Below are 13,805 nucleotides of genomic sequence, written 5' to 3' on the forward strand. Positions count from 1 at the left end.
TTTTATCTCTGGTGAATGATTCAGCGTGGGTCTGAATGTTTGACTTGAGCGTCCGTAGGCGTGTGTGTATGTGTGTGTGTGCATGCTCATCAGGGAGAAGGCACTCAGTAATAGTTTCCATCCACAGCTGGAAATAATAGAGATTCTTATAGAGGCACAGGCTCAGTGGCACCGCCCTCCAGTGTTTTACGTGGAATGGGAAGAGGAGGTGATTTCCATAGCCGTCTCGATAAATAGGAACGACACACACATCATAATAGCTGGGTCTATTCACTGTCTCAGGGCCTTCAGATGTTCTGTGTGTCACATTCAAAAGGCAGTTTCTATGATTACTCCATCTTCTTCACCTACATTCAGGAAAGAGAGACTTTTGAACACACGTGTGCTATGGCCCACACCACAGAGGCCTCAGGGGAGTCTCAGTATTTCCATGTTCTGTTCCAGTACCAGGCCCGACTCACTCACCCAGCATGAGGAAACCTCTCGCAGCGAAGCCAAAGAGGAGTCGTGCTACTCCTACAAAAGTCCACGGTGTCAATTCATCGCAGCAGATGAGCTGTACTTCTCTAACTGTCTGTAAAGTGAGTGTGAAACTTCTGTTAAGCTTCCCGAGAGGTTTATCTGTCAGTTCCCACCCCTCCATATTTCCTCGTCCTGAGACATTAGTCTGCAGACGCCTGCAGGATTCCTGCACACTGAATCCAAAAGCGTCCCTCAGCTCTGCCATCCAAGATAAATATTTAACAGGTTGGCTGTGAGATCAGCAGCCAAAGGTCACATCTCTCTCTCTCTCTCTCTTTCTTTCTCTGGAGTCCATCTTCTTGTTAAACCTGGGAGATGATGACACACGGCTCCACAGTGACGCCTTGAGTTATTTTCAGTTGGGATCACAATCCGGATGAGAAATAAGCTGTTACAGAACAGATGTGGACAGAGATGTTCAGTTTATGACTCACTCTGCAGCTGAACAATCAGTAGTTTTTATTCCAACACTGGTCTAATAATGTATCTGTAACGTGAGCAAATGTCAACTGGTTAGAAAATTCCTCTTAGCTCCCTTTCACAGACTTTGTTTTGCAGTGGAGGTTCACGATAAGCTGTGGCACACTGCCTCTTAGTGGTTCTGCAAAGAACTGTGTGGTGTGTTCACAAGAACACAGGCAGATGTCGCCAGAATCACAAACACGTCACCATCACTCTGTGGAAACAGATTCAAAGCACAAAAACTCAGAAAACACTAAATCAGAATATGAAGTTTTTGCTCCACAATAATCCCAGTCCCCAAGAAATCCACCAGCACAGGACTGAATGACTACAGGCCCTCACATCTGTAGTCATTAAGTTCTTTGAGAGACTGGTGTTGTCGCACCTGAAGGACTTCACAGACCTCCTGCTGGATCTCCCTGCAGTTTGCCTACCGGGCAAACAGGTCAGCGGATGATTACATCCTGAAACACCTGGACTCTGCAGGCAGGTACGCCAGGATCCTGTTTGTGGACTTCAGTTCAGCGTTCAACACCATCGTTCCAGACATCCTCCAGACCAAACTCACCCAGCTCACTGTCCTAACCTTCACCTGTCAGTAGATTACAAACTTCCTGACTGACAGGAAGCAGCAGGTGACATCCAGCACCCGGACTATCAGCACTGGCGCCCCCCAGGGCTGTGTGCTCTCCACACTGCTCTTCTCCCTTTACACCAACGACTGCAGACGGTCATCGACCTCATCCAGGACGGTGACGAGTGTGCATACAGACGGGAGGTTGAGCGGCTGGTCTGCTGGTGCGGTCAGAACAATCTGGATCCTCCTCTGCCATCATTCAGTCTGTTCTCTGCTCTACAATCTCTGTTTGGTTTGGATCGGTCACCAAACAGGACAAGAACAGACTGCAACGGAGAATAAGGTCTGCAGAGAAAATTATTGGTATCAGCCTGCCCTCCATCCAGGACCTGTACCTGTCCAGAGTCAGTAAATGGGCAGGTGACATCTCTGCAGACCCAACACACACCTGCTCACAAACTGTTTAAACTTCTCCCCTCTGGGAGGCACTACAGAGCTCTGTACGCCAAAACAACCAGACACAAGAACAGTTTTCTCCCTCACAGCTGTCTCTGTGATGAACAGCTAAAAGCGTCAGCTGTATAATATCTGTAAATTATAAATGATCTATCTGCACTCAGACTGTCCTACTGGGCACACTGTATATTTATATTTATTATTTCATCTTTGCACTATGTCACCATTGCACCGAAAAGAAATCTTCCTTGTCTATACACACACAGATATTTATGTAAATATATATATTTACCTTTTTACATGTACATAGTCTTTGTTTGATGTCTGTACCAAGACAGCAAAGTGTGTGTGTTCACATACCTGATGTATATGTCACTGGAATGCATATTCCAAGAGTGCAATCACTCTGTGGGAACAGATTCAAAGCACCAAAACTCAGAAAACATTCAATCAGAATATGAATTTTTGCTTTTTTCTGCTTCAGATTCACCATGACATTATTTATCACTAATATTTAATGTTGTAACAGTGTGATTCATTGTTTCGTAGCTGAAATAAATAAGTAGAACAGGATAAAAGTGACTGCACAGCATGCAGGAAATAGATCTTGACACGTATAGATAATGTCAGCGCAGTGATAGCTATCGAAGTGGGTCGCTGAGTTCAACCCCTGTTATGAGTTTGACCTGCTCTTGTTTGACATGCATATGTCACTGGAATGCAAATTCTAAAAACACATGAGGGTTACGATTTAGGACAAAGATTTTTTTTCCTTCCTATCAGGAAGATGAAATCAGTCAGACAGAACATGACATGTAGCACAGGGTGTAAACATATCAAGTTGACCTACTCATGTTTCACTGGGTATTTTCCCTTTGAAATCCCCTCTGATGAGCATCACTCAGTTTCTTTCTTTGGCTAAGGCATGACAGCTTTCATGAGTGGCTGGAGTCAGGGATGCAGCATGGTGTATTGCAGTTGTCTTACTCATGTGTGTGTGTCAGTATTTGTTGCAAAACCTTGAAATCAAGGTGCAAATACTGCTAACACAGGGTGATCATCCCTTTGCTGGACATGATAATTTATAAGAAAGAGCTGGAGCAGACACACCACAACACCTCTGCATCCAACGTCAGTGTCCTGAACAAATCAGCCGACGACAAATGAACCATTAACACACGAAGCTCTTTGAATACTGGATAAAAAAGTAGAGAACGTGTGACTGAGTGACACATTTGGTGCTGACGATGTTCATTTCTTGCACCATCAGCCACATTTGATCCTCAGTGTTGAACTACTGTACAACGACCTTGTCTGTATTTTGGTTTACCTTTGTTAATCATTGCGGCAGTTCATTTTCATCTCGCAATAAAATGATTATAACAGATTATAACTCATTCATACATAATGAAACCAGCTGAGTGTTGCTCTCTGCTAATTCCTCGCAGAGGAGACACTTACTTTAAACCCAACCTGTATTTTAGCTTATAATCAACTCTGTTAATCATTAGCTTTGCTGCTATGATACAGATCATTTCGATAGTCATTTGACAGCAATAAGAACCGTTATAAATCTAAAAAAACAAGTAATAATGAAACTACCTGGTCACATGTGAAGAACAATCAAAGTCTCTTTTAATAAATGTTAACAAATTAACTTTATGAGCTCACGGGAACAGACGTTTTAGGCATCGCACACAAAAAAAAGTCAAATTTAACAAAAGCAAGTCGCTAAATGTTTCTAACAAGTGAGTGCAAGATGAAAAACAAGAAACTTTGTTAATCATTGGCTTTTACAGCAACAAAAACATTATAAATGTAAAAAGAAACAACAAAAAACTCTGAAACCAGCTTCTTGTTGCTCTCACATTTAAACAAGCCTCTGAAGACATGCTGCATAATATACATAAATATAATAATACTGTTGATTAACTCGTATTTTAAGGCTCCTGGTGCAACCTGAGCAAAGATGTGTCGTGTGCACGTGGAACTGCAAAGACCTTGCCTGTATTTGGTTTATAATAAGATTTGATAAGTCATCCGCTACACTTACAATTGTAAACAGTGAGCAATAACGAAACTAGCCGACTTTGCTTTCACATTTGAAGAGCCCTCTGCAGACGCCCTATGTTATGATAGGATATGATCTGGTGGGATGTCTACTGCCAGACTACACATGTTTTTCTCTTCTGCCCTTCCTCAACTCGAATACAAACTTTCATCATTTTGTGATGTACAATTATTTTGTTTTTAGGCCAACGAACGAGAAGAACAGAAGAAAAGTACAGAAAGCATCGTCTACATCATGTTTGTGCATCGATATCACGACTCTCAGAGGGCGGCTGAGGTCGACCCCTGATATTAGTTTGTTGTTTAGATGACAAATTAAGGCATGAAGCGTCCGTATTTTGCTTTATGGTCAGCTTAAATAAAGATTAAAGTTCACAGCTACAGTTCAAATTGTAAACAAGTGAGTCAGAATGAAACTAGCTACATTAACATACATAAATATCATAATAAATACTGTTTCCATGTTAAATTAGTATTTCAGTGTTAAGGCTCCTGGTGCAACATGAGCAATAGTGACTATTTGTCGTGTGCATACATCTTTACTTCTGTTTTTGAACCTCGTGAAGAGCTGCTGACAAAACACTCTATTTTAATAAATGTTATCAAGGAATTGACATTAACTTTTATAAGCTAACAGGAACAGGCGTTTTAGGAATTTGCAACACACGCACACACACACACACACACACACACACACACACACACACACACACACACACACACACAGAAAGACACAGGAAGAATCATCATCAGCGCGTCAATGTGCAAGATGCAAAACAAGCAAGTCGCTCTGCATATTGAACATTTTCTCTTTGATATTTGAGGATTCCAGGTGACATTGATTGTGATCTGTTGGCATTTCCTCTGCCAGAACAAGGTGTGTCTCATCAAAACTTCCTCAACTTCAGTACAAGCTGTCATCATGCTGTCATCGTTGATTGAGCTTTGATAACACGTGAGATATCAGGGCAACATATCCACATAAAGTCTGTGCATATACATCAGGACTGTCAGCGGGAGGCTGAGGTCAACGCCTGTTTTTAGCGCGATCTGCTGCGGTTTGTTGGCGAATCAGCAGGCGACAAATAAGAAGCTGTGAAAGTGTGTGTACATAACAAATCTGGTGCTGCCGATGCTAATCTCTGTCATCATTACGAAGACTTGTGAACAAGTGAGTCGTACTGAAACTAGCTGAGTGTGGCATTCACAATAAATGTTTCTATGTGCAAGATGCAAAAGAAAAACTTTTTGACATTTGATTCTTCTGTATGACATCTGGCGGCATTTCCACTGCCAGAACAAGGTGTGTTTTTCTTTCCCCGTCTTGAGCACATGTACTTGAGTTCTCATTTTGTACTTTTTGGGGTTTTCCAGCCAATAAATGAGAAGAACTAGAAAAAACAAAGAGCCTGAACAACATACAGAAAACAAATTATAATGCCTAAACCTATCCCGTTAACAGTCTTCATCGTGTCTGTGCATATATATCAGAACAGGTTTACACATTAACACATGAAGCTCGTTCAATAGGGGATTGAAGAGTTGTCAAAGTCTGAGTATGTGACACGTTTGGTGCTGATGATGCTAATTCCTCACAGAGAAGACACTTACTTTAAACCCAACCTGTATTTTAGCTTATAATCAACTCTGGTAATCATTAGCTTTGCTGTTATGATACAGATCATTTCGATAGTCATTTGACAGCAATAAGAAGTTATAAATCTAAAAAACAAGTAATAATGAAACTACCTGGTTGTTACTTTCACATGTGAAGAACAATCAAAGTCTCTTTTAATAAATGTTAACAAATTAACTTTATGAGCTCACGGGAACAGACGTTTTAGGCATTTGCATCGCACACACAAAAAGTCAAATTTAACAAAAGCAAGTCGCTAAATGTTTCTAACAAGTGAGTGCAGGATGAAAAACAAGAAACTTTGTTAATCATTGGCTTTAACAGCAACAAAAACATTATAAATGTAAAAAGAAAGTCATAATGAAACCAGCTTCTTGTTGCTCTCACATTTAAAGAAGCCTCTGAAGACATGCTGCATAATATACATAAATAAAAAACTAACTAGATGAACTAATATTTGAATCTTTGTGGGCACATCTTTGCTTCTGTTTGCATAGATTCATTTGTCATGCGACAGTATTTTATCTATATGAATCGTTCTTTGCTAAGTTTCTATTTCCAAACTCCGTAAGTCTCTTTTAATGAATGCTGTGAATGAATTGATGTTATCTGTACAAGCCTGCAGGAACAAACTCTATGAGTGACACGCTCTGTTTATTCTTGACCTTGTAAAATAATCACTTGCGGATCACCGTACAAGTGAGTAAGTAAACACCGAATGCTTTTTGAGTTGTGAAATATAAGGAATATGTATCACACACACACAAATTAAGAACAACAGAAAAGAGAATCTCGTGACAGATATCATAGCATTTATTTATTTTCACAGTCAGATAATATAAAAACACAAAAATAGCTTCACAAAAGTTTTGACTCATTTAATATTTACAACATCAGAGATGTACAGTGGAAAAATAAATTAGTTATCTTCATCGATTATCTGTTCAATCACAGTTTCACATATTATTGCACATGATCAGAAAACAGTTTCTTCAGCAGTTCGTATCTTACATGAGCTGTACAACATTCACATATTTAAGGAAGACACATGTGGCAGGGACGCTGTAGCTACATGGCACCACCTCACCACCAACCGGCCTCCTGGGACACATTAAGCAGGTGATAGTCATAGTGACGGTTCTCTGATGTCATGCCGACACAGAGGGCAGCTGCCAAACTGCTGGACGACTCTGCGGACGCAGCCGGCACACAGACACCGGTGGCCGCAGGGCAGAGTGACTGTGGCCTCTCTTCCCATGCACACCACACAGTCCTGTCCACTGTGGTTATCTGTGATCAGAGCAGAGAAATCACCATGATAAGACTGTCGTCAGAGAGAACCGTAGTTTGATTCGTCACATCAGATTTGGACTCTGTCTTACCTGCTTTCATGTCAAGACAGGAAATGCAGTCATCAGAAATCAAATTGCAGTGGTTGTCATGTTGAGGTGAGGTGAAGTATTCAGGTGTAGGACAAGACCGTCTTGTGTAAAAAGTCACGCTTTTCTCTGAGCCTGCAACAAAGAAAAGAAGGATGTGATCTAATTATAACAGCCAGTAACTCGGTGCTGTTGTTGTCAGTGCATGTGAATTAAGAAACAAGAAAAACAGGCAGCTCCGCACCACAAATAGTTTATAAGTAAACTTACCCAGGAGAAAAATGGAGCACGTCTGGCCGTAGATGTCTATCATGGCCCACAGCGGCTGGCTGAGGTCCACTCCCGTAAACAGCTTGTGCGGCCTGCCGTTGTTGCTTCTGGCGAACAGGCTGCCTCCGTGAGAAACCCAAAACTGCAGCACTGAACCTGCTTGGCAGAGGGATTCGGGCAAAGGAGCCGCCCAGTGCCCAGGTGTCTTAGTGAGGTCGGGGATGGCCATCATGGGCAGAGGCAGAGATCTGGATGAGGGCGACACGTTGGTGAAGCCCACTCGCAGAGCTCCGTGCCAGTTAAACTGATCCTTCTCCACCCTCAGACGGATCTTCTCCTGGACCCTCACCGTGCGGCTGCTGAACACCAGGCCGTTCTTGAACGTGCACCCCGACCTCTCTGCAAGAAGACCCCCCTGGCTCAGACGGACCTTATCTCCCACAGCCTGAGTGTGGAAGGTCAGAGGGCCGAGGCAGCACAGGCCACAGCGGTGTGAATTCATTGACTCGACAACTGTAAAGGAATGAAAACACACTTATCAGTGACGATGCGTAATGCATGTTTGCATACAGTGAATTCTTTTTCAGTAGATTACATCTGCATAAGAAATGTGTCACAAACAACAACAACAAGAAGCCGGGAAATTTCAACATGATGCAGTGTAGTAAACAATAAGGTGCTGAACGGTGGAAGTGAATAAAAACATTATTTCATTATTAAATGATATGAAATCATAGATAATAACAATTCTAATAAATTCAAGCTGTTTAAAATAAGTGACACATCATAAACTCATATCTTGATCCTCAAGGTCACATTATGCCATTATAACCATCAGTGTTATCTGAACCGGATGCTATAATGTCTTGTTTTACTGCAGCAATAAAGGTTTTTACAACTGCAACTGCGAGTAATTCTGAAATTGAAGTTCTGGAAGAAGAACAAACAAAGGTGCGACATTCATGCAAAGACAATATGAGCATCATCCGGCGTTTGTTAATTCCACTGAATGATTAATCGCCTAAAAGCGTTCATGTTGCAGATGTGACTCACACATGAAGCAACTCTCTCTCTCATCTCATCACTGACATGTTCTGGCAATGTTTTCTTTTTCAAAGTTACGTGCCCCACTCCAGGTACTTCAAAAACCCTCAATTCCTCCTGTTTATTATATTGATACTACATGTCTACTACAGTCTCCTGCCTTATTTGCTAATATTTTGCTTTATTGCACCTAGAAGCGATAAGAAATTATGTTTTTAAACTAAAAAAAACTAAATTTGTGTCACTAAAAGGTCAAATTGTATCTATTTTCAGTATTAGTATTTAGTTTAGCAGCAGCATAAAAACTCAAATTTCATGTTAAATTGGTAAATTCCATATCAAGTTGTTTGAAGATCTCACCAGAGTTCTCGATCACGTCACCCTCCTTCACCATCCTGTAGAAAAAGTTTCTTTTCTTCGCGTCTTGAGAGAGGATGTGCTCACATCTATATCTCGGTTGAAGTGTTGTGAAGTGGGAAGTGTTGGCTTCTTTTTAAAGCGGCGCACGTGTTCCATGAAAACACAAACATTCCTGCAGCACATGAAGGGAAGTGAAAGTGGGAGGGGACCGAGGGAGGGACCAAACTTTGGAAATTTACCCAGGGAGCACAGGAGCACAGGAGAACGCAGAACACAATCTGTTTTAGATGTTTTTACATCCTATTATTTATTAAGTAACTTCTTTTTTTAATCAATGACCTTAAAAATAGCAAGACAAACATAAAACTTCAAAATAAAGTGCTGGACTGTGTGATGTTTTGTGTAAGTTTAGTTCCACTTTCAGTATTTGTCATTTTCCTGTGATTGTTTTATGTTTCAAAGCAAAGGTCACACAAACACGTGCATGCACATTTCTGTGCACAAAAAAATGCTGATTAAATAAAATATATATATATATATATATAAAATATCTCAAAATATATTTGGGACAGTGATATAAATACACAGCTTGATGGTCTTTCTCACAACATCATCACCCTGATTTCAGTTCATGTTGTGTTTTCTGTTTTTGTTATCACCCTGATTTCAGTTCATGTTGTGTTTTCTGTTTTTGTTGTTTAAGATAATAAGTTGTATTTTCAGCCTGTGTGTGACCCTTTACAGTTCAAAGTCGCTCTTCTTTTGGAAAATCACTGTAAAAGTCACCTGATTCAACAGATCATGGAAAATACCTAAAAAACCATGGATAGGATTTCCTTGAAATGATCCTAGCTCAGGGAATGTGGGCGGAAAAGAGGATCGTGTGTTAAACTGATAGGAATGCCCAAATTTCCTCGGATAATCCGTTATCACACACCGCAGAGTGTATGCCGAGCTTTGCCGCCCTCTAAAGGACACACACTATATCATTTCTTTATTCCTGATTGGTTGACATTCCCTAACATGTGACTTGACTGGATGTTCAAAATGACATCACCCCCTCTTGGAAAGTTACTAGCTTCTCTGTTACTATGAGTAAAAATCACGAGTCTCCTCCCCAAAGAAATCCCACTGTACTGTCACATGACAGGCCACTCCTGAATCATATCCCGGAGACCTTATGTGAACTTTACATGTGGTGATGACGCTCTTTCCATAGAAAAGAAATATTCTCTGTTCATGATGCAACTGCAAAACTACAAAAACGTACTGATGTATCCACCCTGTATTCAAAAAGAATAACAGATCACATAATATTAACATTTATATGAATATATTTGTTCATAAAGGTGGATCTGTGCATCAGATTCTTTAGTTTATTACAAAATGTTCTTCAGGTAAATGCAAATATTTCTTTACAGTCTCAGGTATGTGGACTTATAGGAAGCTCGTCTGTGGTTTACAGGAAAGAGAGGAAGGATGACAACATATGATGAAACAGAAAGTCAACATGTGTCATAAACACAGAAGCAGTTCGAGGTCATAAAGGGTTTGAGACTTTCTACAGCTGCTGCTCGAAGGTCAAACCTTCGAATTACAATCATTCGTTTCTTCTTAATAATAATAATAATAGAGGATATATATATTTGTAAAACTGTTAAATTAAATATTTTATTTAAAATACTTTCATGTTTTTAATGCAAAACATTAATATAATTAGATTTATAATACTCATATTACAGATTCACACATGTGGTGTGAGCGTCTGTGAATATTATGAACTGAACGAGGTTACAGATTTAGATCTGATTGAGGATTTAATTGCTTGATTGCTTTAATTAAATATATTTTTGGCAACATCTGTGCATTTTCTGAAATATGCATGTCCTTCCAAAGCATGGAATAAGATATAATCACCATCTAACTGTGAGCTGGAGCAGATATACAATGTTTAGACTTTGCATAAATGTATATTTTGTTGTGTACAATGATATTTGTTTCAAAACTACATTTCTCCATCATTAAAGCAGGAAACAGCAACACTTCTTCTCCTCCTCCTCTTTGCACTCCAGGCTCAGCTGCCTCCGCTCCACCACACTTGGTCAGACGTGGCAGGCCATCAAAAAATCAACTTGTTCCCACTCCACCTGTTCAAAACACTATTAATCTGCTGCCTTCCAATAAAAGGCTTGGCTTTCAGAGCGGGGGCCAATAGGAAGGCATTAAAGCCGTGAGACCCAGGCCAATCCCAGGCTGCATTCTAATGTGGCCTATCTTTATCAAGGTGCCACTCCATTTCCAGATACTGCTTATTTATGATATCTGAGGAGAGAGCTGGCAGGAGGCGCACGTCTTTGGGAGAACACTGAAATCTGTGTCCAGGGGGCTCGCCACCAGACTTCAGATATGGGATTATCAGAGACCACACTGTGGTTGAGAAGCGGTGAAGGGCGAGAGTGAGTTTATCAGCTGCTACACCGTTCCTGATGTGGTAACAACTTTGGCAAACACCGGGACTTTGATAAAATTGCAATTAGTGGTTAATTATTTGCATATCTGGGGACGGTGGGTGTGATCCCAGATCCAGTCATCGCCCGAGGGTGACAGAACTCCTTGTGGGCCCATCAGAGGTCTTTTCCTGCCTGGATCTTATTGGATGTGTTACTGAGACCTGGAGGCAGAGTTACAGTACTCCCCATGGATCCAAACATCCAGGGGTCTTTCCTGTTCAACAACAGCCTGAACCAGTTCCCCTCGGACCTCAAGGCACCAGTGTGCCAGTACTCAGTGCCCAACTCTTTCTACAAGCTCAACCCGGCCCTCAACAGCCAGCTGCAGGCGGGGACTCCTCACGGCATCAGCGACATCCTAAGCCGCTCCATGATGGGGATGGGATCCACGGGCACCACCACCCTGCTGTCCGGATACTCCACCATGGGAGGGTTCGGGCCCTCCGTCACCGGTTCGTCCATGTACTACAACCGAGACTACAACTCCAACCTGGGCGGCTTCTCCAAGCCCGGCGCTGAGTGCCCCATGAAGGGTCGCAGTGTGAGCTGCTGGGCGGAGAGCGGATGTGACTGGAGAGGAGGGAGGCAGCAGTGCACCAACAGTGAGTCTAAATACTGCAGACTGGACTCAGCATCCAGACCACGAGCACATCAAAAACTCCCCCACTCACGTCTGTCTCTGAGGACTGGACAAAGAGTGGAAATGTCCTTTTTGTCTTCAGTAAAAAAGACAAATCGAATGATACAGAAACAAGTTAAATGTCTGTTTTGACCAAAATATTGAGCTTGCATTGTTCCGAAAAACTAAAGTAATTATTTAAGATAGTATATAACATGTTTTTAATGTTCTAGATGAGTGTAAATGAACATTTTAAGGGCATAACCTGAAAGAAATACAAAAGCAAGAACGTAAGGGTGTGAGTCTACGTGGCATTTAAAACGTCCAATCAAACATTCATAAATTAATAAGTCTTTTTGTTTTATTTTTCTGCTGATGCAGACGAATATTGTCCTACCTTTTTTTTGTACAAACTGAATCTAAATTTTATGTAAAAATCATGTTTTGATGTTTTCAGGCAGCGGTCCTCTCGGAGAGATGTCAGGAAGGAAGAAACACACCAGACCAACGTTTAGTGGACACCAGATATTCGCTCTGGAGAAAACGTTCGAGCAGACAAAATACTTGGCCGGGCCCGAGAGAGCAAGACTGGCTTATTCTCTGGGCATGACCGAATCACAGGTCAAGGTAAAGATAGCAGCGTGTTTACACCATTAAAGATGGATTTCATGTGAGGTGCTTAAGAAATCATACAGTGACTTTATAGATCATAACTCCACTGGTTTTGTTTTATTCTTTTTTGATTGTATTTTATGGTTGGTGAGATGGGAGAGGGGCAGGGAGGTCAACAAGTTATGTCACACACACACATATCTTCATACCATCATGCAAAAATGGTGTCAGGGATGCTTCGCATACCTTCCCATGTCCCTTGATCAAGATTCATCCGTCACTCACCTCCACCCTGTCGTGTTTCAGGTGTGGTTTCAGAACCGACGCACCAAGTGGAGGAAGAAGAGCGCATCCGAGCCGACCTCCACGCAGACCAGCCACGCGGGGCAGAGCGGGGAGGCCTCGGAGAACGAGGTGGAGGACGAGGAGTACAACAAGCCTCTGGATCCGGACTCTGACGACGACAAGATCCGACTGCTGCTGCGCAAACACCGCAGGGCTTTCTCCGTGCTGCGCCTCGGGCCACACCATGTCTGACCTCCACACACACACACACACACACACTTCTCAGCAGACCTGCATGCTGTAATAAAAGTTTTGAATACAAAATTTAATGAATGAGCATTTAAGCATGTTCAGGAGAGGTCATTAACGTGTTCAATAGATGACACAGGCTGTAAAAATGAAGCTGAAAAGACGTTTACTTTTATAAGTTACTGTAAGAACTGATCTCCGGCCTGTTTGGTGTTACACTCACATGTGGAGGGGGGTTGTGTCACACACGGTTTTGTAAAAACAAGAAAATTATGTAAAAAAAACAACAACAAAAATGAATGATGCTGTTGATAATATTATAAATAAAAAATAAAAAAAAGAAAGCGACCTGACGTCATGTGTTTCTCCTTTTGAACAGTTGGGGATGAGTTTAATTTCAAAATAAAACTCATATGGTTAAAAAAAATTATTAATGCATCAATAAAGCCCATATACATGCAAATATTTAGGTAAAACAAATGCATCAATAAAGCCCATATACATGCAAATATTTAGGTAAAACAAAAGTTTTACTGGTTTATGAGAAGATAGGTCTGTAGATAAAGTAAGAATTTGGTTTTAAATAATAAAATTTGTGTTGCAGGCATTGTAAATTATGTTTATGTGCTGATGAACTGCAAAATTAAATCAGAGCAGAGTGAGGACGAAACTTTACAATTTACAATTTGTAATTCTTAAATTAAACGCTGACGGCTTTGTTTTTTTATTATTGTGTACTTGCTTTAGAAATACC

At 41.1% G+C, this 13,805-nt stretch overlaps 2 protein-coding genes across 2 annotated transcripts; one reads left to right on the top strand and one right to left on the bottom strand.

The window, feature by feature from the left end:
• Positions 1–6,518: 6,518 nt before the first annotated feature.
• On the bottom strand, positions 6,519–9,086 carry LOC104935316 (E3 ubiquitin-protein ligase NEURL3). The gene is made up of 4 exons (XM_010751136.3): positions 8,777–9,086; positions 7,373–7,885; positions 7,106–7,237; positions 6,519–7,013 (listed from the first exon to the last, which is right to left on the bottom strand). Exons 1-4 carry the CDS (start codon positions 8,808–8,810, stop codon positions 6,850–6,852), a joined length of 843 nt encoding a protein of 280 aa, XP_010749438.3. The 5' UTR covers positions 8,811–9,086; the 3' UTR covers positions 6,519–6,849.
• Positions 9,087–10,802: 1,716 nt separating this feature from the next.
• Positions 10,803–13,335, top strand: nkx6.3 (NK6 homeobox 3). The gene is made up of 3 exons (XM_027277686.1): positions 10,803–11,888; positions 12,363–12,532; positions 12,824–13,335. The coding sequence occupies exons 1-3, from the start codon at positions 11,474–11,476 to the stop codon at positions 13,052–13,054; spliced, it is 816 nt and encodes a 271-aa protein (XP_027133487.1). The 5' UTR covers positions 10,803–11,473; the 3' UTR covers positions 13,055–13,335.
• The last annotated feature ends 470 nt before the right edge of the window (positions 13,336–13,805 follow it).

Source organism: Larimichthys crocea, chromosome III, assembly GCF_000972845.2.
Source record: "Larimichthys crocea isolate SSNF chromosome III, L_crocea_2.0, whole genome shotgun sequence".
Classification (NCBI taxonomy): Eukaryota; Metazoa; Chordata; class Actinopteri; family Sciaenidae; genus Larimichthys; species Larimichthys crocea.